This window comes from Lagenorhynchus albirostris, chromosome X (assembly GCF_949774975.1).
Source record: "Lagenorhynchus albirostris chromosome X, mLagAlb1.1, whole genome shotgun sequence".
Classification (NCBI taxonomy): domain Eukaryota; kingdom Metazoa; phylum Chordata; class Mammalia; order Artiodactyla; family Delphinidae; genus Lagenorhynchus; species Lagenorhynchus albirostris.
In genome coordinates this window covers 130552324-130580323 of record NC_083116.1, presented here as the reverse complement: position 1 = coordinate 130580323, position 28000 = coordinate 130552324, and the positions used below count along the sequence as shown (strand labels likewise).

At 47.5% G+C, this 28000-nt stretch overlaps 1 protein-coding gene and 1 long non-coding RNA gene across 4 annotated transcripts; one reads left to right on the top strand and one right to left on the bottom strand.

Annotated features, from left to right (window-relative positions):
• The first annotated feature begins 28 nt into the window (after positions 1–28).
• On the top strand, positions 29–9677 carry LOC132513877 (uncharacterized). 2 transcript variants are annotated; one of them, XR_009538561.1, is made up of 3 exons: positions 29–1857; positions 7692–7844; positions 9101–9677. It is a non-coding gene; the product is annotated as an uncharacterized LOC132513877 (long non-coding RNA). The 2 variants fall into 2 exon arrangements; XR_009538560.1 differs by having other exon boundaries at positions 7689–7844.
• ARSL (arylsulfatase L) lies at positions 5335–28000 on the bottom strand. 2 transcript variants are annotated; one of them, XM_060138488.1, is made up of 11 exons: positions 27508–28000; positions 22921–22965; positions 22185–22346; positions 20839–20960; positions 17933–18055; positions 15919–16342; positions 14288–14424; positions 13060–13194; positions 12523–12685; positions 10172–10293; positions 5335–5769 (listed from the first exon to the last, which is right to left on the bottom strand). In XM_060138488.1, the coding sequence occupies exons 2-11, from the start codon at positions 22941–22943 to the stop codon at positions 5411–5413; spliced, it is 1770 nt and encodes a 589-aa protein (XP_059994471.1). In that variant the 5' UTR covers positions 22944–22965; positions 27508–28000; the 3' UTR covers positions 5335–5410. The 2 variants fall into 2 exon arrangements, with proteins under 2 accessions (XP_059994471.1, XP_059994472.1); XM_060138489.1 differs by lacking the exon at positions 22185–22346.

Below are 28000 nucleotides of genomic sequence, written 5' to 3'. Positions count from 1 at the left end.
GCCCAGAGACGGGCGGGATGCATGAGTGATCACACAGCTACCCCGAAGCAGGGCAGGGGTGGCCAGAGAGCTGGGGGTCTCGGGGCTCCGTCTCCTGTCCGGACTCCTGTCCCCCTGACCATTTGCGGGCTATAGGGTCACGTCCAGCATCACCTCACTTCTAGGCAAGGAGGGAGAGCCTGTGTCGCTATCACAAATCCAAATTGAGTCACCAGGCTCTCAAACCCTACCCTCGCCTGCAGACGAAAGCGCGAAGTGTTTAACCACAGCCAAAGAGGATACCTGTGGACCCACGTCGCCACGGAATCCTCCAGCTGTGCTCCCTCCGTGAGGGGTGCCTCACTGTCTGATGATTTAGGACAAAGGTCAGCAATTGATGGACAAATCTGACCCTGGGTCTATTTTTGTTAGTCCCTCTGGAGCGAAGAATGGTTTTCACGTTTTTTTCAAGAGTTGGACAAGATAAACAGAACAAAAAGGAGGATATGTAAGGCGGACCTTATGTGGTCCACGCAGCCGACCAGAGTCCCGTGTGGTCCCTCACGAAAAAGCACTGCTGATCTCGACCCCTGGATTTGGAACAAAAAGGTCTTCCAGCGTGTTTGGTATGTATTTCTGACACATACCTGGTTGCCAGAAAGAATTAGATGGGACTGCCTTACAAGAGGAGAATGGCTTACGCCGGAAGGGTGAAGGATTTCATAGCAAATCACTGAGAGGTGAAGTTAAGGATGGTGTCCTGGGCGTGGCGTCCTCCTGCCTTGAAACCAAAGGTAGTTTCTCCAAACCAGGTGAGTTGTACACCTGTCACCTTATGAGCTTGTGTTGGCAGAATGCCTAGACAGGGTGTGCCCTGCTTGCAGACGGGCTGGTGGGGCTGGTGGTGGATGGAGGACCAAGCGAGTCAGTAGGTTGTGGAAGAATGCCAACACACCTAGTGGACAATGCTCTAGCCCCACAGCTGGACGAGGCATGCAGCAACGCCCATGGCCAGTGGCCTCAGTGTTTTCCTCAACGAATCAATGACTTAAATGAAGACAATCCCAGGACTTCCCTGGCGGTCCAGTGGCTAGGACTCTGCACTTTCACTGCAGGGGACACAGGTTCGATCCCTGGTCGGGGAACTAAGACCCCACAAGCTGCACTGTGCGGCCAAAAAAATACCAAAACAAATTAAGAGAACCTCCTTGCTGGCTACAGGGCGCCCCCCGGACCCTGCTCCCAATGTGCCTGCATTTGGGGTAGAAAGAGACAAACTACAGACATAAAATCACAGAGGCTGTTTCTACAGGTGGTGCTGGGCAGTCAGACCCAACATCTTGGCGGTTTTCAAGGTCAATCCAAACCCACTGGCCACAGAGGGGTCGACTTGGATCTAAATTGTTGCTTGCTTTGGTCAAAAGCTAGGAGATGATGTTCCAACGGAAGGGTTTCCTTGATGTAAAACAAGATATTGGGACCCTAGGACCAGCCATTGTACTCCTGCTTTCTACCCAAGAGACATGAAACAAGCTGTGTCCACACAAAGATTTGTACAGGAAGGTTCGTAGCAGCATTATTGCTCAGAGTGAAAAAGTGGAAAGAATCCAAATGATCCATCAGCGCAGGAATAGATTCCTCAGTGTGTCGTTCCCATAGCAACCAAGATCCCCAGTGCCAAGATCATGTGCCATTGTCAGTAGAATATTCGGTTTAAACGCATTCGCTGCTTTGAATTCTCAAGTCCTCAGAAGCAAACACACAGTGAGTAGAACCGCCAAAGAATCCCTGGACAGAAAAGAAAAAACAAAAAACGCAGAAATAAACGTCTCTCCCTTGGAATGAAAAGTCGGCCTTTCAAACCAGGTTGCTGGGAAGGTGTGTGTATTTTTCCACTACTTTAGGATTTAACAAAGGACGGCCTCCAGCTTTCGAATTCTTTGGTCCCAAAGACTGCCTAATCCCACGCGCCGCAGGAAAGTTGAACGCGCTAGCTTTTGGTTTTGAAGGCCCTGGTCGGCCCAGATTCGGTTTATTTCACTGAATGCATGCAGGTCTCCACCTTCCCATCGCTGTGTAAGTAAATTCTCACTGCAGGACGGGCGCGCCTTTCCCGCGTCTCCGCTGCGCTCCGGGGACGGGTCGCGGCCGGACAGCTGGAGAGGGGAGGGGGCGCCCAGGGGCGGACGGCGCGTATCCTGGAGGGTTTGGGGAACACCGCCACCCTTCCGGGGGAGGCGGGGGGGGCTGTCCCAGTGCAGGAGGGGGTGCATCTTCGTTTTGGGGTGGAGGGGACACGCCGGCGCTCGGGATGGATGTGGGGGGTCGTGGCAAGAGAATACAGGAAGGAGGATGTGGTCGCGCTGGGGGGCCGCCTGGAGGAGGGAGCCTAGTGGGTGGCGCCCTAGTGAGTGTGGGAGGGGACAAGGCCGCGCCGGGGGGGCGGGGACCTGGGGGTTGGACCGGAAGTGTATGGAGAGCGGGGGGAGGGGAGAGGACCTGGGGGTTGGACCGGAAGTGTATGGAGAGCAGGGGAGGGGAGGGGCGGGGACCTGGGTTTGGACCGGAAGTGTATGGAGAGCGGGGGAGGGGCGGGGCGGGGACCTGGGGGTTGGACCGGAAGTGTATGGAGAGCGGGGGGAGGGGAGGGGAGGGGAGGGGAGGGGAGGGGAGGGGAGGGGAGGGGAGGGGAGGGGAGGGGAGGGGAGGGGAGGGGAGGGGAGGGGAGGGGAGGGGAGGGGAGGGGAGGGGAGGGGAGAGGAGAGGCTGGGCCCGCTGTCTGCCGGGGCGTGGCTCGCCAGGTCCCCTTCCTCTTCGCGGCCCGCCCTCTTTTGTTCCTTTCCCTTCCGGTCTCCTCGCCACCCCCAGCCCCCCGTTTCGTGGGGCGAGCACTGCCCGCCTGTCCCCACGCGCTTTCGTCCCGCGGCTGTGCAGGCCAGAGAGCCGGCCTCCAGCTGCCTTTTGGTGACTCCCGTGCCCCCAGCCCCAGGATCCAGTAGGCACCGGGGCGCAGGGTCCCGCGCACCTAGCGGTGGGCGCGGCGCGTCCCGTGTGCTCCGTGGGTCCCCTGGCCGAGCGCAGCCTGGAGCGCAGGACTTGGCCGCGAGCGCTCCGTGTCCCGGGCCCGCCCACGAGATCCGGGGTGTGGCGTCCTCTCCCTCCCTAATCCGCTTAAAGTCCTGGGGCCTCCGGGGAATTGCTCTGGTAAACAGGTTTTCCTGGGTGGCTTTCTCGGGGCGGGCACTCCCAGGAGACTGGGGCCAGGAAGGAGCTGATTAATCCTGGCCGGGGCTGGGCACGGTGAGCACACCCCATCCCCCCGCAGGCTGGCCTCCTGCAGGCTGGCCACCAGGATGTGAATCCAGACTCACGAGGGTCCAGGATGCCAGACTTCTACTCTATGGCCAAGGGGAGAGGCGTTTAAATGTGTTAGCCTCGTTGGCCCCTCAGCCGACTTTCTGTGTGTGCGTCTGCGGGCCCGTGGGAGTTTGCCTGGTGGTCAGTGTTTACCAGATGGGCATTGGAATTCCGTGTTAACCAAAAGCCTGGGGCGTAACGGGGTGTTGGAATTTACAGAAATGGGGCTGGAGGTTCTGTTTGGAGCAGAGACCTTTGCCTTTTCACGGGTAGATTTAGTTGGCTTGTTTTTGACGGGGTGATGGCTTTAGCTGGATTCATTCTTGGCCGTTGTTTATTGCTTCACTCTTTGTCCTGGGTTATTGATGATTCTACGGGCGCTTTTATCAGTGGAGGACTTCTGGGGAAATACCACACAGATTGAGGCCTGGAGGGAGGGGCAGGAAGCCAGGAGCCCAGGAGTAGCTTTGCATAGAATTTGGCAAGGGTGGAGACCAGATTTGATCCGTTGAAGAAATTCTGCACTGGAGGCAGTCAAGATTCCCCAAAACTGTGCAGAACAGGAGCCCTGGGGACACTTGGGCCAAGTACCCAAACAAAATACAGGGTGTCCTGAGGGTTTTGGAATGGGAAAGAGGGATGGGGGCCAGGGAGCTGCTGCCCCGAGAAGTACTATTTGGGGGAGGTTGCATAAGCAGGTAAGAAGGAACCAGGCATGGCTTTGTTGACATAAGAGAAGCCATTTTTGGCTGAAGCCGTCTTGGGATCTAGGCCTGGCCGCCATGCTTGCCCTTGAACAGGGCTTGGTAATTAATGATCTTAAGGGAACCAAAGAGCCAGCTGTTATCAGGCAAGAGAAGGAACAGTAGCAAAGATCACAAACCAGCGGTGACGCCTCCCAGTTCCGCTTCAGTGGGGATTAGTCTGAAGCCTCAACCACCAGATCCACTGGGACCTAAAGGAGGAGGAGGATACTGACCTTTTCTGACCCTGTGACTTCAGTCAACTAAAGCTTAGACTCTGTGGACCTCGGCCCCAGTGCAATGCTGAATTCTCCCCTGCTCCAGCCCCTTCATGAATATGCATGTGCCACCCAAGCCCCTTCATGAATATGCATGTACCACCCAAGCGTTTTCCCCACCCCCGCCATGAATATGCATGTACCCTGAGATTAAAGCTTCCCCAGTTTTGCGGTTCGGGAAACACTGCTTTGGGAAAGGGCCGCTGTGTTCTCCCTACTTGCTGCAGATGATAAATCCTTCTCCTGATTGTGGCTTGGTTGTGTCTTTGGCTGCACACCCACCAAGAGGCGACCCCAGTTTTCGGGTAACGGTCCTGGGGTCTGGCCTTGATCTTATGGGTCTGAGTTCACTTTAAGGAATGCAAAGACTCTAGTGGCTTCAAAGTATCAGGGACAAGGGTGTGGATGGGTCTGGGAGGGAGGTGACAGAGCACAGCTCCTATTAAGTGGCATGTGGGATCTTCCCGGACCGGGGCGCACTGTGTCCCCCGCATCGGCGGGCGGAATCTCAACCACTGCGCCACCAGGGAAGCCCTGATTCTTTTTTAAAAGTAACTTTATTTTTAAATTGGAGTATAGTTAATTTACAATGTGTTAGTTTCAGGTGTACAGCAAAGTGAGTCAGTTATACATATACATATATCCACCCTTTTCCAGATTCTTTTCCCATAGAGGTTATTACAGCGTATTGAGTAGAGTTCCCTGTGCTCTACAGCAGGTCCTTATTAGTTATCTATTTTATATATAGTCATGTGTATATGTTGATCCCAATCTCCCCATTTATCCCTCCACCCCCTTTGCCCGCTCGTAACAATAAGATTGTTTTTTATGTCTGTGACTCTATTTCTGTTTTGTACATAAGTTCGTTTGTACCAGTTTAGTATTGTATTCCTGAGCGGTGAGAAGCTGAACCTGAATTCGGTCACACTTTGTCTTTAGAGTTGGTGAAAGGATTCAGCCCCACACAAGCAGACAGCTTGTCTTCAGGCCATTTTATTTTGACCCCAACGGAGATCTCTAGGGAGCGGGGACCTAGTTTTCCCGGGCGGTCGGCTACTGTGGGTCAGCTTCCCGATCGCACCAGCAGAGGGGGAACCGACCACAGCAGGGCTGGAGCCATGGCTTCCAGAGGTTGTCCGGCATGTCCAGCTGCAGTGGAACCGGGCTGAGCGTCCGGCGATGGTCCTCCACGGCCTTTGTGATTCTCTCCATCACCTCATGGAATGAGGACTCCGTGTCTGGCGTGAGGGCGTGGGCCTCGGAAGGGTCTCTCGAGAGGTCAAACAGCAACGGTGGGTCATGATGGGCTACTTTGTCCCCAAAGCATGGGCAGACCCCTCTCCCGTAGCAGGCACTGGCTCCGTCTGGGTGGAACACTGGGGTCACGTAGTGGACTTTCCACACTGCCCCTCCTGGAGGAAGGGCAAGAATTGGGGAGGGTTGGCATGGAGACACAGGACACATTGCTGGAGAGCTGGGTGATTCACAAGTGCCAGGGGCTGGAAGCAGCCCAGGTGTCCATCAAGTGATGGATGGATACACAGCATGGGGGCCATCCACACAGTGGAATATCACACAGCCATGAAAAGGAGTGAAGCTCTGACACAGGCTGCCACGTGGATGGACCTTAAACACACGTTGCTCAGAGAAAGAAGCCAGACACAGAAGGACACACAGTGTGTGATCCGTTTATAGGAAGCGTCCAGAACAGGCAAATCCACAGACACAGAAAGTGGGTTCATGGTTACCAGGGGCTGGGGGAGGGGGATTGGGGAGTGACTATTTAATGGGTTTGGAGTTTCATTTTGGAGGTGATGATGAAAATGTTACAGAGCTAGATGACGGTGAGGTTTGCACCCACTGTGAAGTGCTAAATGTCACTCAATTTTTACATTCGAAAAGGGTGAATTTTATGGTGACGTGAATATCATGGACTGAATGTTTGTGTGTCCTCCACCCCTTCAACCCCAGATTCATTGTGGAAGCCTTGAGCTCCAACGTGATGGGATTAAGAGATAGAGCCTGGGGAGGTGATTAGGGTGAGACGATGTTGTGAAGGTGGGGCCCCCGGGATGGGATTTGTGTCCTTGTAAGAAGAGAAAGAGGCCAGAGCTCTCTCTCCCCAACATGAGGACACAGGGAGAAGGTGGCCGAATCTGACCCAGAAGAGAGTCCTCCCTAGAACCAGACCGTGCTGCCACCTTGATCTCATACTTCCAGCCTCTAGAACTGTGAGAAATAAGTGTGCATTATTTTAAGCTCCCTGCTCTGTGGTCTTTTGTTATGGCAGCCGGAGCTAAGATGGTGAGGGAGAGCGCCACAGAGCTGTTTACAAAAAAGAATGAATTACTTGTCTGGACGGTGGTTACCTAAGTGAATTCTCAGTGATGTTTTTCCTGAGCTTCTCTCTAGCTGTGAAGGTTCCACCAAGAAAAGGAGGGAAGGAAGGAAGGAAGGAGGGAAGGGAGGAAGGAGGGGAGGAGGGGAGGAAGGAGGGAAGGAAGGAAGAGACTGAGGCTGTCCTCACACCAGCACTGCCGCCCGCCGTGGGTCAGACCCAGGACTGCACAGCCTGAGCCCCGCGGCTCCCTGCTGCGTGGGGAAGGAGGCCCGCACCCTCCCTCTGGCATCCCCCCGGCATCCTCGCAGGGCAGCAAGTCTGGGGAAGCCACGCGTGTAGCCAGAGGGCAGCGAGCGGGACTCTGGTGGCCGCGCCTCTTCCAGGACCAGGCGGGAGGGCTCCCTTGGATCCTGGCGTAGGAGGACCAGGGAGGGAGACGGGGCAGGGCGGGGGCTGCTCCTGGGACCTGGACAGGAGAGTGAGGATGAGGCCAGGGGTCCCCATGCAGCCAGCAAGTGTGGGCAACCAAGACCCGTGGTCAGACGGGCATTCCGTTCCCTTCATCCCCACAGCCACCAGATTTCCCTGCGCGAGCCCTGGTTCCCAGGCTAGCACCACTGTGGTTTGGTGTTTTTACGGGAACACTGGCTTCTGTTCCCTTCAAAGCATTTATGGCGACCTGCTGTCTTTTTTGGGTTTTTTTTTTTTATATTTATTTACTTATTTTGCTGCGCTGGGTCTTAGCTGTGGCACGTGGGGTCTAGTTCCCTGACCAGGGATGGAACTCCGGGCCCCCTGCGTTGGGAGCGCGGAGCCTTAACCAAAGGACCCCCAGGGAAGCCCTGCGACCTGTTGTCTTAACAAGTGTCAGTTTTCTCACCTGTGAACTGGGGACAGGAATTGTCCCCTGCTGGGGTTTTCAGAGTAAAATAAGTTCATCGGCATCGGACGGACACTCATTCAATGTCTGTGATTGTTCTCATCGTTCAGCAGATGAGTACAGAGAGAAGACAGACAGAGTCGTAGGGAGGGGACTCAGGCCAGAGAGCGGTAAATAGACACCAGAAATGAGAAGACTGCCAAGAGTGCCGGATGCCTGGAAGAAAATACAAGCGGTCCAGGTGATGGAAGGCGGACGTGTGCAAGGTGCGGGGTGGGGTCATAGTGGATGCGGGACGTGAAGGTCAAGAACGGAGAACGGTCAGCCTCCTGAGCATGTTCTCGATGGCAGGGACGGGTCGTGCAAAGGCCCTGAGGCATTAACTGCAGGTTCTGGAATCACAGGGTGCAGCTTGGTGACCGGGGGCTCCTAGGGTCCGAGCTCTTGCCCCAGAGAAGGGGAGGGGCTGGCTCATGTCACAGGGAGGAATCGGTATGGTGGATGGTCCTGGAAAGGTTTTCATGGAGGGCTAAGTGGACAATGGGAGTGGGATGAAGAGTGGACCTGGGGAGGCCGGTGAGGGGGCCGTCGAAGAGACATGGCAAGTAGGAACAGGGGACTTCCCTGGCGGTCCAGTGGTTAGGGCTCCACAGTCCCAATTCAGGGGGCGTGGGTTCGATCCCTGGTTGGGGAACTAAGATCCCACATGACGCGTGGCACGGCCGAAAAACGAAAAGTTAAAAAAAAAAAAGAAAGTAAGAACACACTCCCTACCTACCTTGAAAAAAAAAATTGAGATGTTTGCCCAATAACTGAGAGAAGAGAGGTTCGGTAATGGGGCAGCCACGGGGTAAAGGAAAAGAGGATGAACGTTGATCCCAGGTATCGGTGCCACTCACAGCAGTGCTTGGAGGTTGGGCTATGGAACTGAAGGAAAGTTTTACAAAACCCTTAAAAAGGGAAATCTATAATATGTGACTTTAAAAAATCAAAAGCGTAGCAATAGAAATCATCCCTAAGCATAAATGCTGGTAGACCGAACTGTGCAATTGAATGAAAGTTTTCTAAAAAATCGTAAAAGGGGAAATCTATAGTATGTAAGTTTAAAAAAGCAAAAATGTAGCAATAAAAATTATCCGTAAGCATAAATAGTTGTAGATTGTGCTAGGTAATTGAATGAAAGGTTTTGTTTTTGTTTTTTTGTCACGCCCCATGGTATGCAGGATCTGAGTTCCCCAACCAGGGATTGAACCCGTCCCCCTCTGCAGTGGAAGCACGGAGTCTTAACCACTGGACTTCCAGGGAAGTCCCTGAGTGAAAGTTTTTTTTTTTTTAATTTTAAAAGAGGAAATCTATGTTATGAAATTCTTAAAAACCCAAAAATGTAGCAATAAAAATCATCCCAGATGATGATACTACTGGAAAGGATGGACAGGAAAAGGAGGGAGATTTTTTAAAAATCTATTGGTAACTTCCTCAAGTAAGGGGGATTCCAAAAGGTATTCTTTTATTCTTGTTTCAGACAACTGGACATGTCCAGAGAATGGTTTTGAGGCATAAAGAAAAAAGAGTGAGTTGAATTGCAAGAGGGCTATAGGCCTTTCCAAACCCTGGAAGAAAACCAAGTCCTTAGGGCAAATCCACAAAAAAGGGAGAAAATGTCAGGGCAAAATGCAGAATAATAGAGAGGGAAACAGAAATGAAGAAAAGAGAAGAAACTCAAATAGCTGAAAGTCTGTTACCACAGACCAAGGCAGAGGCAGAACTCAAGCAGTTAGAAAATTTAAAAATACAGTTGTTTAGTAAATCCAAGAGCTGGATTTAAAAAGATTCATAGAAACAGAAAACCTCAAGCAACTCCAGTCAGACGATGATGGAGAATCCAGCTATAAATATGGAAGCAATTAAAATACAATGAAATGACTTGGTAAGGGAGTAAAGTGCTTGGTAAGACGAATAGCTTTTCAATAAGAAGTGCGGAGACATAACATGCCTCAGTTTGGGAACGCTTGATATTGTAAAGATACCACTTTCCCCCCCAAAATCATTTATACGTTGAAGACAATGGATATTGATATTCCTGTGGGATTAAAACAAAATAGTTGCAAATGATTTTACAATTCTTTTGAAAGGACTGTTGGGCCACAACAGCCCAGAAAAGTTTGAGATGCAAAAATTATTCACTAAACATGTTACTGCTTGTTTTACAAAGTTATCGTTAATCTAATAGGTATGAGATGGTGTCATGAAGTTAAGACACGTGGAAAGCAAATATAGATTAAGAGGACAGACTGGAAATGTTAGAATCAGGTTGGAACACCTGTGTGTGTACAAGTGTGTGTGTGTGTGTGTGTGTGTGTGATGATAAAAGTTGCACCTCACCTCATGGGTCTGGGGGACGGGAAAGCCATAGACCAGAGAATTCCCTTCCGATCACCACAGGATGATCGACAGTGAAAGGACGTTGCCGGCATCAGAAGAAAACTACCGCCAAGAAGGAAATAAAGGAGCTCGCGTGGACATGCAAAAGCCACAAAGAAGCAGAAAATGCGAAGGGAGGCCAAGACATGACTCCTTCAGGCAGGCTACTCACTGTTCCGTTGGTGCCACCGGGCTGCGTGCAGGAAGCTCTCGCAGTAATGCATCAAGAACTCGTGCTCCGAGTGCTGGGCTGTCCCCAGGAGCAAGGGCAGCAGGTCCCGGCCGTCAATCACCCTACAGGCAGGAGCACAGGGACTCAGGGCGGGGCTGCTGGAAGGTGGGCGTGGCCTTAACAAGCCCAGGGCCGCCCCGGGGCAGTCAGCACCCCAGCCGCCTGCACACAGCGCCTTCGGCTAAAAGATGCTGGAGGGTCCAGCTTGCTTGGCTGAAGTAATGGTCCCCCCAGCCTTATTCTGAAGGCACAAATAGCTGAACAAAATGGAAACACCTGCTTGGTTCTATATGGACTTGAGCTTTAAGTCGTTATAGAACATGCGGCATTCTTCAACAAGACCTGGAATCATTTCATAAATATATATAATAAAAGAAATCTATATGCATATGTAGTGTATATACGCAATATACATCATTATATAAAAAAGTATACATTATATACACAATATATATCATTATATACAAATAGACATATATATACTATATATGCAATATATAATATATACACAATATATGTATTATATATTCAGTATATACACTATATATTATATATACTGTATATACAATATCTATACATATACACATACCACATACATATACCATAGAGATGTGATATATATACCCACCATATATACATAAAATATATGCATACCGCATGGATACACCATATATATATGGTGTATATATATATACATATATATATACACCATGAATATACACAATATATATCATTTCATTTCCAAACGTGTGTTCATATACACATACACACACGTTTACATATGTGTGTGTATAAATATATATAAATGTATATATAAATAAAACCAAGCAACAGTATATGGCTGAATTTTATCTTCCAGCAAAATACATTTGTAATACACATGATGGACAAATTTTTATTTTTAAAACAAATGAGATATTATAAATTAATGTTAAAAATCAGCAGCCAATTAGGAGGGAAAAAAATCAACCAGAGACATGATATTCAATGTAAGAGAAGAGAAAAGAGGAGAATGTAATATTCAACATCTCTGCTGATAAAGCAGTGGAAATGATAACACACATATATGTATATGTGCATACACACATACTGTATGTGTCGTTTATATATATAATAAATAAATTACATGTATAAATTAAATTGATTTTAGTTCTATTATTTTAAAAACAGATGCTCTCACATACAGCCAGTAGCAATTCCTAGGGAACAATCTGACAAAATGTATCAAGAGATTTAGTAAATGGGCACACACTTTGACCCAGGAATTCAACTTCCAGGGATTTTTACTAAGAAGGTAATTATGACAGGCAGTAAAATGACAAAGCCAGATTTTTTTTCGAAATGAACACGGCTGAAGTCCACCTGTAAGAGGTTAATTGAAAGAATACTGTAAAGCCATTAAAATTTTTGTCCATGCATAAAGTGTCTAAATATATATAGACATGTACATATATCTCTCTCTATATATACTGAATATTTTATACAAATATATAAAATATAAATATATAATATATCTAAATATATATAGTATATAGGTATCATATAACTTAATTATGTATTCATCTCTACGTTGTCAAGTTTACGAAATAATTTTATTTTCTTTCTATTCCTCCCAAATTTTCTATAATTTTTAAAGGAAGAAAAACTGGAATCGGGCTTCCCTGGTGGTGCAGTGGTTAAGAATCCACCTGCCAGTGCAGGGGCCACGGGTTCGAGCCCTGGTCCAGGAAGATCCCACATGCCGTGGAGCAACTAAGCCCACGAGCCACAACTACTGAGCCCGCGAGCCACAACTGCTGAGCCCACGTGCCTAGAGCCCGTGCTCCGCGACAAGAGAAGCCACCGCAATGAGAAGTCCGCGCACCACAATGAAGAGTAGCCCCCGCCGGCCACAACTAGAGAAAGCCCGCGTGCAGCAACGAAGACCCAACACAGCCAAAAATAAATAAATAAAATAATAAATAAATAAAAAAAATAAGAAAAACTGGGATCATGAAAAGTCCCTGCCACACTACATCAAAAGGAATCTCTTGTGATGAATCGTTAGTAAATTCATTGATGCGTTTCAGTGACAATCGTCCTTATTATCAAATGGCTTCACTTAAGACTGAGAAGAGAAGGACATTTTGTGCATAAAGTGAAGCAGACGTTGGATCCCAGCAGAGAATGATGAGCGTTCTTCCAGATACTGATCTCACGGATGTTTTATGCCAAACAAAAGTGACAGTGATGTTTGACATACATGTTGTCTCTACACAAAACACAACTACCTTCTTTGGGCTGCTCTGTACCTGTCATGGGGCACCTGGCCACCCCCCAGCTGGACCACGGTGGGGAAGACATCCATCAGGCTGGTGGGTTCGTGGATCAGGCGGCCAGCGGGCAGCACCCCGGGCCACCGGAGTATCCCTGGGACCCGGATCCCACCTTCCCAGCCGCCCATGCCTTTGCCACCTGTGTTTAAACATGAACAGGAAAGAATGTGATTGAAAATCCAAAGTGGTTGCTTACCTGGGTGATTTAACCTTTCCATCTGTTTTAAATCTCTCTTTCTCTCCCTCCCTCTTTAATTACATGATGACATTTAGTTCCTCCCTGGCAGAGCATAGATTTTGTTTTATTTATTATTCTGGGTGTTGGTTTTCCACCACACGGGGGTCAGGACATGGATATCTTTGGGGACATTATTCTGTTGACCACAACGATCATTTGGGCTCCTTTGGTTTTTGTGACTTTGCTTTGTAAACTCCCATTCCAGAGAAAGCGTTGGGAATTATTGGGAAGAGATGAAGACAGTACACATGGATGTGGGAATGTCTCACCCTTACCTTTATATATCCCATTCCAGCCACCATATTGATGGTTTCCAAACTGAGCCTCTAAGGATCCCCCATGATCCGACGTAAAATAAACGAGGGTACTGTTGGTCAAACCTTCCGTGTCCAAGGTATCAAGGATCTGCCCTGCAAGAATAGATGGGTTTGTACCAGTCAAAATAGAAGAAACTCTTACACCGGATTTTTGGAACGCTTCCTTTAAATGAGTCTTTAGTGTTAAAGCTTAATGGGAGTCAGCAGTAATATAATTGTGCTAGTCTAAGCATCTTTGATCTAAGATTGACATATGTCTTTGTATGTGCCCCATCCTGTTTCCAAAAAGTTTCAGGAAAGCTACAAGTGTACCTGCTGCATAGGACAACGTCGTGAACCCTTACAAATGAGGCAAAAGAAGATTACAGAGAAAAATAGGGAACAGGATGGTCTAGGAAGGACGGTGACAAAGGCATCTGTACATGGATGAAGAATAGTTTTCAGTGGCAGTTCTAAGTTTCTTAGAGTCACATAAAAAAATATCTGTACCCCCATGTTCATAGCAGCAGTATTTACGATAGCCGATACGTGGAAGCAACCCGAGTGTCCATCGATGGAGGAATGAATAAAGAAAATGTGTTGTATACATTCAACGGACTATTATCCAGCCTTGAGAAAGGAGGAAATCCTGCCACTTGCAGCGACATGCATGGACCCTGAGGGCATTATGCTCAGTGCAGTATGTGAGACAGAGAAAGACAAATACCGTGTGATCTCACTTATATGTGGGATCCAAAAAGCCACACCTACAGAAAGAGAAAACAGATTGGTGGTTACTGCACGTGAGGGTGAGGGGTGGGAAAAAATGGGGGAAGGTGGTTGGTTAAAAGTTACAGATTTTAAAAAACGAGTGTATTTCTTTGGTGTTTGGGTGTTGCTTTTTTATACAGTCTGACCAGGTCTGCATTTTTTTTTTTTTTTTTTTTTCAGTACGCGGGCCTCTCACTGTTGCGGAGCACAGGCTCCGGACGCGCAGGCTCAGCGGCCATGGTTCACTGGCCCAGCCGCTCCGCGGCATGCGGGATCTTCCCGGACCGGGACACGAACCTGTGTCCCCTGCATCGGCAGGCGGACTCTCAACCACCGCGCCACCAGGGAAGCCCTGGTCCTCTCATTCTTTACATCCTTCCCTCCTGCAGTTTCTGGACAAGGAACCATCACTTTCTCATCTGGAAAAGGTACCTACCCACCATCCAATCCATCTCTTCTGTGTTGTCCCCGTACAGCCCATGGGGACTCCTCCCTCGGAAGTTCTCGGTAGTGATGAGAGGGGTGTGGACATGTAGAAAGGACACGAAGAGGAGGAAAGGTCCTTGCTTGTTTCTGAAAGTAGATACAATGTGATGGGAGTTATTTTTTGGTCAACCTGAGATTGAGCTCCCACAGATGCTAAATACGAATCTTCATTGTCATGTCCTTACTCAGATACATGACTGTGCTGCTCTACCCACCAGCAGCAACTGCGGAGATCTGTTCCACGGCGCGATGTTCCTGTGTCTGAGAATCTTCAGTGTGATGACTTTCTTCCTTCTAAAGTCTTTTGAAAAGTCCACATGAATTTTTAAATTTTTTGGCCGTGCCACGGCATGTGGGATCTCAGCTTCCCGACCAGGTATCGAACCCGTGCCCCCTGCAGTGGAAGCACAGAGTCCTAACCACTGGACCACCAGGGAAGTCCCTCCACACCGATTTTATACGTCTTTTTTCTTCCTGATTATCGTTTTCTAACTCTATGGACTTCGGACGAATGAAAGTAAAATAGAATACCAGGATGCCATCTGGTCTGACTTTTATTTTATTGTTATTTCGGTATATTTTTCGATTTCCAACTTAGCTGAAAGAATAAGTGATTTGCACATTCAGTTTTCTTTACAACTTCTCTTATGCAATGAAGTTTAGGGTGTGGAATAGTCATGAAAAAACCCACTTTCAAAATGATGTATATGGGGTTATTAATCTCAAGTTGATTCTCCCCAATCTAGACAATTCCTCACCTTCCCCTGTCTTCACCTGATCTTTATGGTCTAATCTACACCCTTAAAGGACAGAAGCAAAGGTGAAGCTCTTAGACCTAATAAGGACACATCAGGTTAGTTTGTTCTAATTTGAAAGCCAAGTATTCGCTTCACACCTGACCCAGATTTGACAATTCCATCAAGAGCTCTCTAAGAATATTCCGGAACATGATCACCACCCAGGTAAGTTGGGGTTTCATGGAGTCACCCACTTTACTGGAACCCCTTTGGGGAGCACAAAGTGGCCTCCGTTTGGTGTAGCTTTTCATTGTGTCCCTCCTGGTCTGGCCTGGTAAGTCTCTTTGTCACTGTCACTCACATTTACATCCAGGCTGAAGTTAGCCACAGGACCGCTTGGTCCTGATGGTAGAGCTTTAAAAATACTTAGAATTTATTGCAAAACCTACAGGTGATTCAGTTTCATATGTTCATTAAATACCACCCCTGTGGTAACCAGGGGTGCTCAAAGAATTGGACTGGCTCTTTTTTTTTAGCCATGCCACGTGGCTTGCAGACCAGGGATAGAACCCGTGCCCCCTGCGGTGCGAGCTCAGAGTCCTAACCACTGGACCCCCAGGGAATTCCCTGGTCTGGCTCTAAAATAAGAAGGAACAGCAGCAAATTTCAACTGACTGGTCAGTGGTTTCAACGGATCCAGTTGAGTTCCAGGGAACATCATTTATGCCCCATTTTACCAAAAAAATGTCTTTCTGAGCTGGGACCGTCTCACCACGCCAGTACCCATTCCAGAAGAAGCAGATTCCGAATTCATTTTCATCCTGAAGCCACCTTTGATACTCACCTTTTGACAAAGGATGAGACCTCCTTGAGCATAAGAGCCGTCGTCCTTTGAAGGGACATGGGCTGCTCGGTGATGGCGTGATTTCGCATCAGAAAGCAGTCGGCGTGAACAATCAGGGCACCCATGAAATAGGAGGTCGTGAGGCACAGTAGGGCCACAATGGCTGAGCAGATGACCAGAGTCCAGGAGCCCGCTACCAGGCGAGTGAGTTTCCCAGCGGTGAGTGTAAAGGCGGCCAGCGCCATGACATGCGAGCAGACGTTGAGTTTATGCTCCAAGCCTGCGCGCTTTTCAGACATTTCCCCGGGCTCACAGTCTCCCATCATGGAAAACGGCATTCCGTAGAAATGGTCAAAGCCATGGCTGAGCGGGTGGTGGCAGTAATCATCGGAGGATTCACAGTTGAGACCCAGATGCCATTTTCCTGAAAAGCAAGAAGTACGCACACGTGACAACGGTCCGACCATCCCTGGGGGCGCCGGTATGGTGTGCTTGCCAAGTTCTAGGCTCTCTGCTGGGTGGTGGGATGAGGTGGGGATGTAGAGGAGGTGGGGGTAGTGTTTGCTGTTGTTTGTACCACAGCCTGGCCAGGTCACATCAAGGGAATGAGGACCTTGTGTAGCAGCATTTCCTGTGCTGCTGGAACAAAGTACCATAACTTGGTGGCTTGAAACAACAGGAATTTATGCTCTCACAGTTCTGGAGGGCAAGTCCAAAATCAAGGCACGTGGGCAGGGCCGTGCTTCCTCCAGAGGCTCCAGGGGAGGGTCCTTCCCGCCTCTTCCAGCTTCTGGGGGCTCCAGGCGTCCCCAGGCTCGTGGCCGCATCCCTCCCATCTCTGCCTCAATGGTCTCACTCACTCCTCTTTGTAGTCAGATATGTGTCTGTCTCCCTCTTGAAAGGACCCTTGTCCTTGTATATAAGGAAATCTGGATAATCCAGGATCATCTCCTCATGTCAAGACCCTTCACTGAATCACATCTGCAAAGACCCTTTTTCCCTAGGTAAGGTTATATTTGCAGGTTCCAGCAGTTAGGACCTGCTATCTTTGGTGACCCTTATTCAGTCGACTCCACCTGACTTTGTGACTGTCTACAGGAGAGCAATAATCAAGGCACACAGTGGTCACACGGCTCCAGAAAACTCCATCTGATGTGACCAGCATGAGCAAAAGATTTCCTGACTTTAGAATTCTCCGTCCCTTTTGCTAATTCATTATCATCACAGTCAGGGTGGTGGTGGGTGAGAGGTTTTGCAGACCCCACCTGTCGTGTTCAGTCAGTGGAAGGTGATTAGCTCCCCTGCTGTCACTGCTGGAGTGTTGATACGCTCTGTGTACCTTCTAGCAGCCCAATGGTGTCCATCACCCAGAAGACCTCATGTGATTTCCCGAGCGATATATCCACGAATCTATTGGATTCTATATTCAAAGAGCTAAAGAGTTAGCTTTGCTCTTTCTGATCGACAAAGGAGACTGTTAGCAAAACTTATTACTATAACATGATAATGACTCCTTGGGCCCCTTTCAAGAAACCGCCGTCCCTAATTTTCATTCATTCCACACATGACGTACGTGGTTTGTTGACGTATAGAAAGATAAGCCTGCTCTTCACGGAAGCAGACAGGAAGGTTCTAAGCTGTGTGGTCACATTTCTAGACAGGAAATGGGGAAAAACAGCATGATGAAAATTTTTGGTAATTTGGTAAAATTAGAAAAGAAATGAGAAATCCCACTGTGTCCCAACTATTTCACTTCCAAACTTCTTACTTGACTATAACCTCCCTATAAAAGTAATGTGCTCCAGGGAGATCAGCTCAGTGCTTTGTGATCACCTAGAGGGGTGGGATAGGGAGGGTGGGAGGGAGACACAAGAGGGAGGAGATATGGGGATATATGTATAGCTGATTCACTTTGTTATAGAGCAGAAACTAACACACCATTGTAAGGCAATTATACTCTAATAAAGATGTGAAAAAAAAAGTAATGTGCTTAATACTTAGAAAATGTCCATACCTATGAGTCCAGTGGCATAGCCTTTATCTTTCAATATTTTTGCAAAAGTTGTTTCATTTGGTGGAAGTCCTCCAGATACGCCCGTCCACTGAAGAACACGGTAACCATTACTGGACACCATACCTTTGATCAATCGTTTTCAAAGAAATGTTACAATCAGACATCAATTTGTATCATCATTATTATCACTTTAACTTAGAACATTCGGTGGAAATCTCCATTATTCAAAATTCAGTTGAAAATTTACTTCCGACGTGGGTTGGTCTCATGGGTTTTATTTTTGTCAGCAAAGGAGATGATTCATTAATCGAAAATGTTAGCGAGAAGACTTACGGTCCTGCTGTGTCAAGGTTGTAAGCCGAAAGAGAATTAAATGAAAAGGAAAACAGAATTAAAAATGATTATATGATTTCACCAAACTCTTGATAGAATCCAGTACTTCTCAAACTGGTCTGCACATTGGAATCATGGGAGGGGTTTCCAGAATATTCTGACACCTGGTTATCATATCACCCCAGAGACTGTGATATTAGTTGGTCTGGGGTGGAATCTGGAATGGTTAAAAGGTCCCCCCAAATGATTCTCATGTGCTGAAAAGGTAGGGAGCCACGGACATAATTCATCCTGACCCTGATAGATCCAGGACGTCTACCCAATCATTTAAAAATGTAGGTTCAATATTTTTATAAAGCTCTGCAGTGTGCAGTTGAGAACCCACGATTTAGAAGATGCTCTTTGCCTCCTAGACCTTTTCGATGACTGCAGCTCAGTCTGATCAGAGAGGATCCACTTGGTTCAAAGAGCGAATGAAGTTCTCAGTGATCATGCTTTGGAAATGTGGAGAATTCTGAGATTTTCCAAAACCTCAAGAATGCGTCTGGTTCAATGAAGGCTAGTGAAAACCAAATAGTTCTAGGTCAGGACAAAGAAAGTTGGGGTGTTTCAGCTTATGTTGTCGAGGATTTATTCTTCCCTGAGCAGGTTGCAGAGAACTATATATAGGAGGGTCTCTGTGGGTCACTTTGATGGGTCAACTTGACCAGGCTACGGTCCCCAGCCATGCAAACACTAGTCCATGGGTCTAGGTGTTGCTGTGAAAGTCTTGTGTAGATTTGGTTAACATCTGCAATCAATCGACTTCAACTAAAGGAGGTGACCCCCGTGCAGGTGGGTGGCCTCATCCAGTCCGTTGGAGGTCTCCAGGACAAAAGCTGAGGTTTCCAGACACAGAAGGGATTCTGCTTCAAGACTGCAACACCAGATCCCACCTGCGTCTCCAGCCTGCTGTCCTGCCCTGAGGATTCTGGACTTGCCAACCACACAGTCACACTAGCCAGTTCCTTAAAATAAATCTCTTTACAGAGTAGGAGACAGAGATGGTAGATCCTAAATAAACAGCTGATAGATTGATAGATGGTAGATGGATAGATAGGTAGACAGATGATAGATAGATAGATAGATGATAGATGGATATATAGATAGATAGATGATAGATGGATAGAGAGATGATAGATGAATAGATACATTAGAGATAGATAGATGACAGATAAATGATAGACAATAGATAGATGATAGATGGAAAGATAGATGATAGATAGTAGATAGATAGATACATGATAGATAGATGATAGATGATGATAGATAGATAGATAGATGATAGATAGATCTTGTTGGCTCTGTTTCTCTGGAGAACTCTGGCTGATATAGGGTCTGAAGTCTGTCCCTACTCCCAGGAGTCAGCTTCAGGGTCAAAGGGCAGAAGGACATTATACAGACTTTCAAACTTTTAGTCTAGTTTCTACCCAAATCCCCAGGGAGATAGAAGATTGGGAGAAAAAAACCCTCCAAACCTCTCTGAAAAACAAACCAAAAAAACCCCCCAAACCAAAAAGCCCCAAACCCCCCAAAAACAAACAACAAAAGAAAACAAAAAAGCCAAAAAAACAAAGAAACAAAAGAAAACACACCAAAAACCTCTCAAAAAACAAAACCAAAACCAAAACCAAAACCAACCAAACAAAAACCCCAGAACTTTATAACAAAAGATCTGCATGACTTTTAATGCAAGAGAGGATGATTTTGGAGCCCCTGAGGTGGAAGGGGAGGAATATTTTGTGGACGTATTTCCCTCTTTAAAATCATTCCGAGGTCTCAGATCTTTTTCTTGGGGCCACAGAGAGCAAAAGAAATTCCTTTTCCACGCGGCGGGCAGAGATTTGAAAACAATCTTCGGAGACCCCTATCTCTTCTTCTTCAGAATAAACATATTTGGTTACTTAAACTTTTGCACAACCAGAGTCATGATAATGCCTGTTAGGTCCCTTAATATCCCTCGGGGTAGATTATTATGTATGTTACACTAAGGGTTGAAAAGCTATGCCCCCTGGGGCAAACGTTGCCTACCACCTGATTGCATAACCCCTGCAGGTGGAGAATGGTTTTGTACGTTTTATTTAATGGTTGGGGAAAAAAATAAGAAGTAGTATGTTTCATAACATATGAAACTATATGAGATTTAAATTTCAGTGTTCATAAATAAAGTTTTATCAGAACACAGCCATGCTCATTTATGTATGTAAGGTCTGTAGCTGCTCTCAAGCTACCACAGTAGAGCTGTGTAGCTGTATCACAGGCTACATGGCCCACAAAGATGAAAATATTTAATATCTCGCCCTTTAGAGAAAGAGTTTGCCAACGCCTGCCTTATATGGTTATCCACATCACAGGAGACCATCAAATGCACCGGGTTCTACCGGTGTCACCTCATTATCTATAGCTCTTACGGACTCCAATCTGATGGGGGACTTAGAGCGTTCTCTTCCCACTGTACTGGAGAATCCGCACGTGATTAGTCAAAAAGAGCATGTTCCTGCCCACTGCGTGGTTAGACGGAAGGAAGGACAAACCTGATCGGAGAGGGTATCTGCCTGTTAGGAAAGCGGCTCTGCTTGGCGTGCACACGGAAGCCGCGGCGATGTGCTGGGTGAGCATCACGCCATCCGCGGCAAGGCGGTCAACGTTCGGAGTCCTGCAGACGGAGACGTTAACTGCTTTACTCCTTAGCGCACAAACACAGAGGCTTTTCCCGTAAGCATAGTGACATCCTACTTAATAGAAAACTTTCCAGTCACCAATTAACACATGCGTGCGTTCTTAGGAACGAACAAAAGACAACGGCTTTGCAGAGCTGGGGATGGACCTAGAGGCTGTGATACAGAGTGAAGCAAGCCAGACGAGAAAAACGAATACCGTATAATATCTTTTCCATGTGGCGTCTAGAAAAATGGTACAGATGAACTTCTTTGCAAAGCAGGAATAGAGACACAGACGTTGAGAACGAACATATGGATACTGGGCGGGTGGGATGAATTAGGAGAATGGGATGGACATAGACACACTACTATATATAAAATAGGTAACTAATGAGAACCTACTGTGTAGCACAGGGAACTCTACTCAGTGCTCTGCGGTGACCTACATGGGAAGGGAATCTAAAAAAGAGTGGCTGTATGTATACGTCTAACTGATTCACTTTGTTATACTGCAGAAACTAACACAGCATTGTGAAGCAACTATAGTCCAACGACAATTAGTAATTTTTAAAAAGGCAGTGGAAAAACTTCAAATGTCTTCTGAAACCTCAAAGAAGTATCCACTGCGTTATTATTTACCAAGTTTCCACAATATACGACTGGTGCCGAGGCAGATACGATAAGAGATCCAGCATTGAGAGTCCAGAGTGACTTCTCACTGAGGACACAGTCTTCTTTTTCTCTTTACTTTTTATTTTATATTAGCGTGGGGTTGATGAGCCGTGTTGCGTTAGTTTCAGGGGTGCGGCACAGTGACTCAGCTATCCACAGACGTGTATCTATGCTGTTTCAGATTCTTTTCCCATTTAGGTCGTTACAGAGGATTGAGCAGAGCCCCCTGTGCTCTACAGAGGTCCTTGTTGGTTACGCACTGTCGGTGGTACGTGAGGGTGGGACTCAGATGCAGCGTCAGGGTAGTGCCTGTGCTACCAGAGACTGTGCTGATGGAGATCATACTTAAGAGTGAAGCGATTATTCACACACAGGATGCGTGTGAGCTGGCGTTCGTGCAGGTGTGGGAAGAAGGCGGGATTAAGGGCGTTCAGAGAAATGATGTGTGTACAATTCTGTTATAGTTTGAACTGCACAGACCGAGGGTCAGATGCGATATCAGTGGCCTCTGCACCGGGGTGTCAGATGAGCAATTCTCTGGTCCTTGCCTTATGGTGTCGTTGCCATAGCAGCCGACATCTCCAATGCCGAGATCGTCTGCCATCAGGAGAAGGATATTCGGACGGGAACCAGATAGACTGCGGCAAGCTGAGGGCTTCAAATCCAGAAGCACACTGACTGTCAGAGCCAGCCAGCTCCTGAAAAACAAGCTACCCAACAAGGCTTCATGCTGCTTATTGACACTACTTCTGTAAGTGGGAAGTTGGGTTCCCTCTTTTAGGGGACTTTGATATTATCATCCCATTTCAGAAGAGTTTGAATACACCTCTTAGGCATTTGAATTTTTTCTCTCTCTTTCTTGCTTTTTTTTTTTTAAAGTTAAAAACAACTCATCCTTTCACGGATGCCACCCTGGGCACGCAAATAAACAGCAGGACAATGGTGTTCCAATCCCCAGCAGCGTCATGAAATAAAGATGGAAATCTGAATCTGATGGAATTTGTGTCGTGGGCTTCACGGAAAACCAGACACCGGCCCCATGGCAAGACTGGACGCACAGCTGCATCGGAAAGAGTGAGGTGGAATTCTTTCTGTAGCTGCCGGGGAGCGCCTCCCAGGAAAGGGTGCGTGGAACGTGTATATTAATCGTGAATTCTCAGGAGGGGAGGGATCAATTACTAATTTAGAAAGATCAGTTTACTATCAATGCATTCTGAGAAAGCGACATGAAGGAACACAGAGGCAGACCTAGAAGATGAACGAGTGCCCATCATCCTATCTTACCAAGAGTGTTCCAGATGTAACATGTCCTCTCTGTCCTTGTATTTCCTGGAAGAGATAAAGAGGTTGATATTAACACAGGCAGCAGAAAATGAACTAATGCAGGAAGTCAGACAGTAAGTCTGTAACGAGAAGGGAAACGTGGATTCTCTCTGATGCTATCAATAACATCTTAACTCCTAAAAACTCATCAAGGAATGAATGTTCTTCCCTACTCAGAAAGCTTTACGAATGCTGAACACTGTCTTTAGAACGGAGAACATGGCCTTTGTTAGCTCTAGCTTAGGTCAGAGTGTGATCGGTTTTGAGGCACTCTGTCAGAACAGAAACGTATCTCCCTGCAGGTGAAAGTTCCCGAGGTGTTCTAGATCCAGGAGTGGCTGCCAGGAACCATGTTTGGTCCAGATGGATCTTAAATCCCATACGCGGAGCAAGTAAGCAAAGCCACGTTTCTGCTGAAGGTTCTGGAATTCTAGGGCCTCACCAAGGTCGTGGTTCACGGCTCTCACTTGCACAAGCTCTGGACAAAGTGGGTGTTCCGCTCCAGTGGAACGTGTTTCAGCTTGAGGAAGCTGTGAACGCCCTTGAGATAGGCCCTTGGGTGAAACGGAGCCAATGTGCAAATAGCGTATCTGGGAGCAGAATGTGGGAGGTAGGCTGTGGGCAGAGCTGGAGTGGCTCCGTCCTGGTTGGAATTCTGCTCCAGCCTGACGAGCTGGGAAAACCAGCTGGTTGGGGGTGTCTGCCTTTGCGTTTGAGTCCTGATGTGACTTAAAAAAAAAAAAGAATGTGGGGAATTCCCTGGTGGTCCAGTGGTTTGGACTCCACACTTTCACTGCCGGGGCCGGGGTTCAATCCCTGGTCGGGGAACTAAGGTCCTGCAAGCCTCAAGGCGCGGCCAAAATAAAGAAGAATGTAGAACATGTGTTTATCAAGAGCCGATGGTACATATTTTGGGCTTTTCTGCCCAGATGGTCTTGTCGCTACTACTTCTCTCTGCCGTCATAGCATGGAAATGGCCACGGACAGCCCAGATGACTGGCCCTTGTTGTCCTCCAATTAAACTTGATTTCCAAAAACAGGCAGAGTTTGCCAAACAGACCAGAGATTCCTGATTCCCGATATAGAAGGCAGGAGTATAAAGGAAAATGCAAAATTAAGTGAGAAAATATTGATATGAAATGATCTCCAATTCATATTTAAAAAATTTTTTGATTGTGGTAAACACATTTAACAAAATTTCCCATCTTAACCTTTTTTTTTTTTTTTTTTTTTTGCGGTACGCGGGCCTCTCACTGCTGTGGCCTCTCCCGTTGCGGAGCACAGGCTCCGGACGCGCAGACTCAGCGGCCATGGCTCACGGGCCCAGCCGCTCCGCGGCATGTGGGATCTTCCCAGACCGGGGCACGAACCCGTGTCCCCTGCATCGGCAGGTGGACTCTCAACCACTGCACCACCAGGGAAGCCCTATCCAATATATTTTAAATGAAAAAAAAAAAGGGTCAAGAGAGTATGCTGCTGTCCCTACAAAACGATCATAGGAAAGGGGAAGAACACGTGTATTTACTTGTCTACAAAGCCGTCTGGTGACAACAGCTACTTTCTGCAGATAACTGGCAATCCTGTCCCTTGATGCGTGAGAATCAGACCTTGGGCTAACTTTCTAGCTCTGTTTCCCTGGAAACCCAATAAAGGAAGAATGACAATGGGTGACTGGGCAACATTATGTGTAATAAAAATGCTGGTCCCTGGCAGCCTGTTTGTGGCCATGAGGAGCCATGAAGACATGAGGGAAGCCAACTTGGGGCTTCTGGGGGTCAGTGGCCCTTGACCTGGCATGGCTTTTGCAGTGACCCAGAAGCTCTGCTCATGAGTTGTCTGAAGAGAAGTTGGCTCGCGTGGTGGGCGAGCTTCCGAGCTGGGGACATCCAGCCTTTCAGAGTGACACCCTCTCCATCTAAGCTGTCCCCTGGGAAGGTGCAGACTAGCTGCTGGCTGGCTGTGTGTGCAGAGGCGTGGATCACTGTACGCAGGGCCTTCTCCAAGGAGAAATGCCCCAGTGTGCTTCCACCCTTCTCCTTCTGAGCTAGCCTGACATTTCCTGGTGCTTCATGTTCTCTGGACATTAGCCCTTGCCTGCAAAACAGAGGTGGCTCCTTCCAAGCTCCGTTGCAGTTCAGGTGCTTTCTCACACCTCCCCAGGCTGCGTCCTCCTCAGCACAAGGACAGGGCAGTGCACCTGTGGTCAGCCGGATGACCATCGCATGCAACTGGGACAGGGCTTGGGCAGCGAGAAACCCCGCAGACAGGTTTCTCTGGATGGCTCTCTGTGGTCACTGCCTCTGTAGCAGGGAAGCTTTCAGTTGGGATCAAGGCTGAGGGTTCCCATCACTCCTGGTGAGACGTACCGTGACCCAGGCTGTTTATTTACCTCATTCCTTTCGAAGAAGGATCTTAGTGAGGTGTGAGCTACCCGGCTTGCTGCCTCTGTTTCGCGTCTGGTAGCTGGTGTACAGGTGGGGGACCCGCTGCAAGGTGATTGTCTGTTTGCTTTCTGTATCTTCCAAAGCACAGAGTTAGCTTTAGGCTTCTTTCTCGGTGCTATACATCCCATGGGTGGACAAGGTACAATGCCATGTACACCCCTCCCAGCCCATTAGAGTATCATATAGAGTAGTTCCACTGCCCTAAAAATCTTCTGTGCTTTGCCCGTTCATCCCTCTTCCCATCGTAACCCCTGGCAACCACTGATCCTTTTACTGCCTCCATAATTTTACCTTTTCCAGAATGTCATGGAGTTGGACTCATACAATACGTATGTTGTGGATGAAACGACTCCACTCTCTGATGGAAGGACAGAACACCAGGGACTTTGCCTACTAGACCTGTTTTAACATGTAGACAGTTTGGATGGCGTATCTCAAATTGAGCAGAGGGGGGAAGCTGGAAGTGCTTTCGTTTCATACCATCGGCATTCGCCGTACCCTTTCGTTTGTTCCATGTTGCAATTTTTGGCTACAAATCTTTACCTCTCAGGAGGTCTGTATGAACATTTTAATTTATATGTATTTATATATGAAATAAATACATTTATGTATATGTATGTATAGATACATGTATATATAAAATATATACTACACAATAATCATATATAAAATATGAAAATATATAATATAGTATAAAGTAGATATGATTGTTTTCTTTACATCTATTTTAATCTTTTTTTTCCCCCCAGAAAAAGCATATTATGGGCTTCTTCTGACTTTTCTAGGGAATGTGACTGGTTCTACTTGTTCTGCTGGTGGGTTAGAGTTGAGTGTATATACGCCGCTTGAGCACATGGTGGAAATGTCATACGAGGTTTAGTTTTATCAAATCTTTGGTTTACCTCTTCAGTGATAGGCTCTCTATACTTAGCTACACAGAAGGAGCGTATTCTTCTGTTCCAATGAACACAGCATCTTATCCCTTAGAACAATGCATGCTTTTTCTCCATGTTGGCTACCAGAGAAAACTTTCCATAAGAAAGAGACAAAGAAGGAGCAGAGGGTAGGGTGGTGGTTGCAGGGGGTGGGGTGGGTGGGAGAAATGGGAGGACGTTGAAGGATGCAAACTTGCAACATGTAGGTAAATACTTTCTGGAGAGCTGACCCACCCACAGTGATTACACTCAATGCTGCTGTAATGTTAAGTGTCAAAGTTGCTAAGAGACTAGATCTCAATTGTTTTCAACACAAAAAAGCAATGGCAACTACGGAGGTGATAGCAGTGTTAGCTAACGCTATTGTCGCAATCATATTGCAACATAGAAATGTTATCAAACTGACCCTTTGTATACAGCAAACTCTCACAATGTTATCTGCTAATTATATCTCAATAAGCACAAGGAGATCAACTGCATGCTTTGTGACGACCTAGAGGGGTGGGGTAGGGAAGGTGGGAGGGAGACGCAAGAGGGAGGGGATATGGGGATATATGCATACGTATAGCTGATGCACTTTGTTATACAGCAGCAACTAACACAACAATGTAAAGCAATTATACGCCGATAAAGATTTGAGAAAAAAAAAAGAATACTTACCAAAAACAAAAAAGTCGAATACTTTGACCATTTAAAAGAAAAAAGATACAGAAAAAGAGAAAGAAAGCCCGGCAATGAAGTATTACCCATAATGTAGCCTTTGATGCTCTTCCAGGGGAGAAAGAATTACAACCCCTGGTTCCCCGCTGTCCTCCAGACCCCAGGCAGCAAGTCTCATTTCTCCACTACACTTGAGCCCTGTTCCCAAACCCGGTTCCGTTTTGAATCTTAGCATCTCTTCAACGTCCAATCCACATGCTCCCAAATCTCTTAGCATCTCGCGTAGTTACATTCGCTCTCTCTCTGAACTAAATTCTGCATTCCTTGTAGACATCACCCAAGGCAAAAATCTGACATGCATATCTTTGCTTTCCATGTTTAAGAAAGTTGCCTCTAACATACGGCCAGATGCTGCCGTGTGCCTTGCAGCCACGCGTACTTAGGGGGCTGCCACGGGTCGCTGGCCGGGCTGGAGCGGCCTTGCTAGCGTCTCAAGAAAAGCTGGTTACCTGAAGGGCTGTCTCTGGGCCAGGCCAGCTGTAGGTAAGCGAACGGCTGCTTCTCCGGGGGGGACCAGCCCTCTGGGTCCTCTTGCCGGGAGACACGGTCTCAACTCTGAGTCAAGGGCCTCTCTTCGGTGCACGCATGTGCCGGCTGATTCACTCTTCAGAGCAACAAGGATCGTACGGAAACCAAGTTAGGTTGTCCAGAGAAGGGGCCGGGAAGTCCCTGGCGTCTGCTGTCTGCGCTTTTCGGGTTTCTACAGAAGCCCTTCTGTTCTCATTTACAAACTGTAACACTTGCAGAGGGATCTCTGACAACTCTTGCTGGAAACAGGGAGTCTTTCATTCACAAGTAGGTTGAACCCCGCCTGGCCTTTGGTCAATTCAGACGGGGCATTTGCTGGCTGTGTCTCAAAGCAGGGAAGCAGTTGCCTTGAACATCCCTCTGGAACAGTCCTGAAACGTCCTGTTTCTGCCGCCTCTGGCATCCGCCTTCAAA

Excerpts from the sequence above, each read along its gene's own strand:
- ARSL (XM_060138488.1), bottom strand. The coding sequence starts at position 22,943 with ATGTTACATCTGGAACACTCTTG. Across the intron at positions 22,347-22,920 it reads TTACATCTGGAACACTCTTG|CTTGTTTTTCAGGAGCTGGC; the intron begins GTAAGATAGGAT and ends CTTGTTGGGTAG. Across the intron at positions 14,425-15,918 it reads GTCTCATCCTTTGTCAAAAG|AAACAAGCAAGGACCTTTCC; the intron begins GTGAGTATCAAA and ends ATCTACTTTCAG.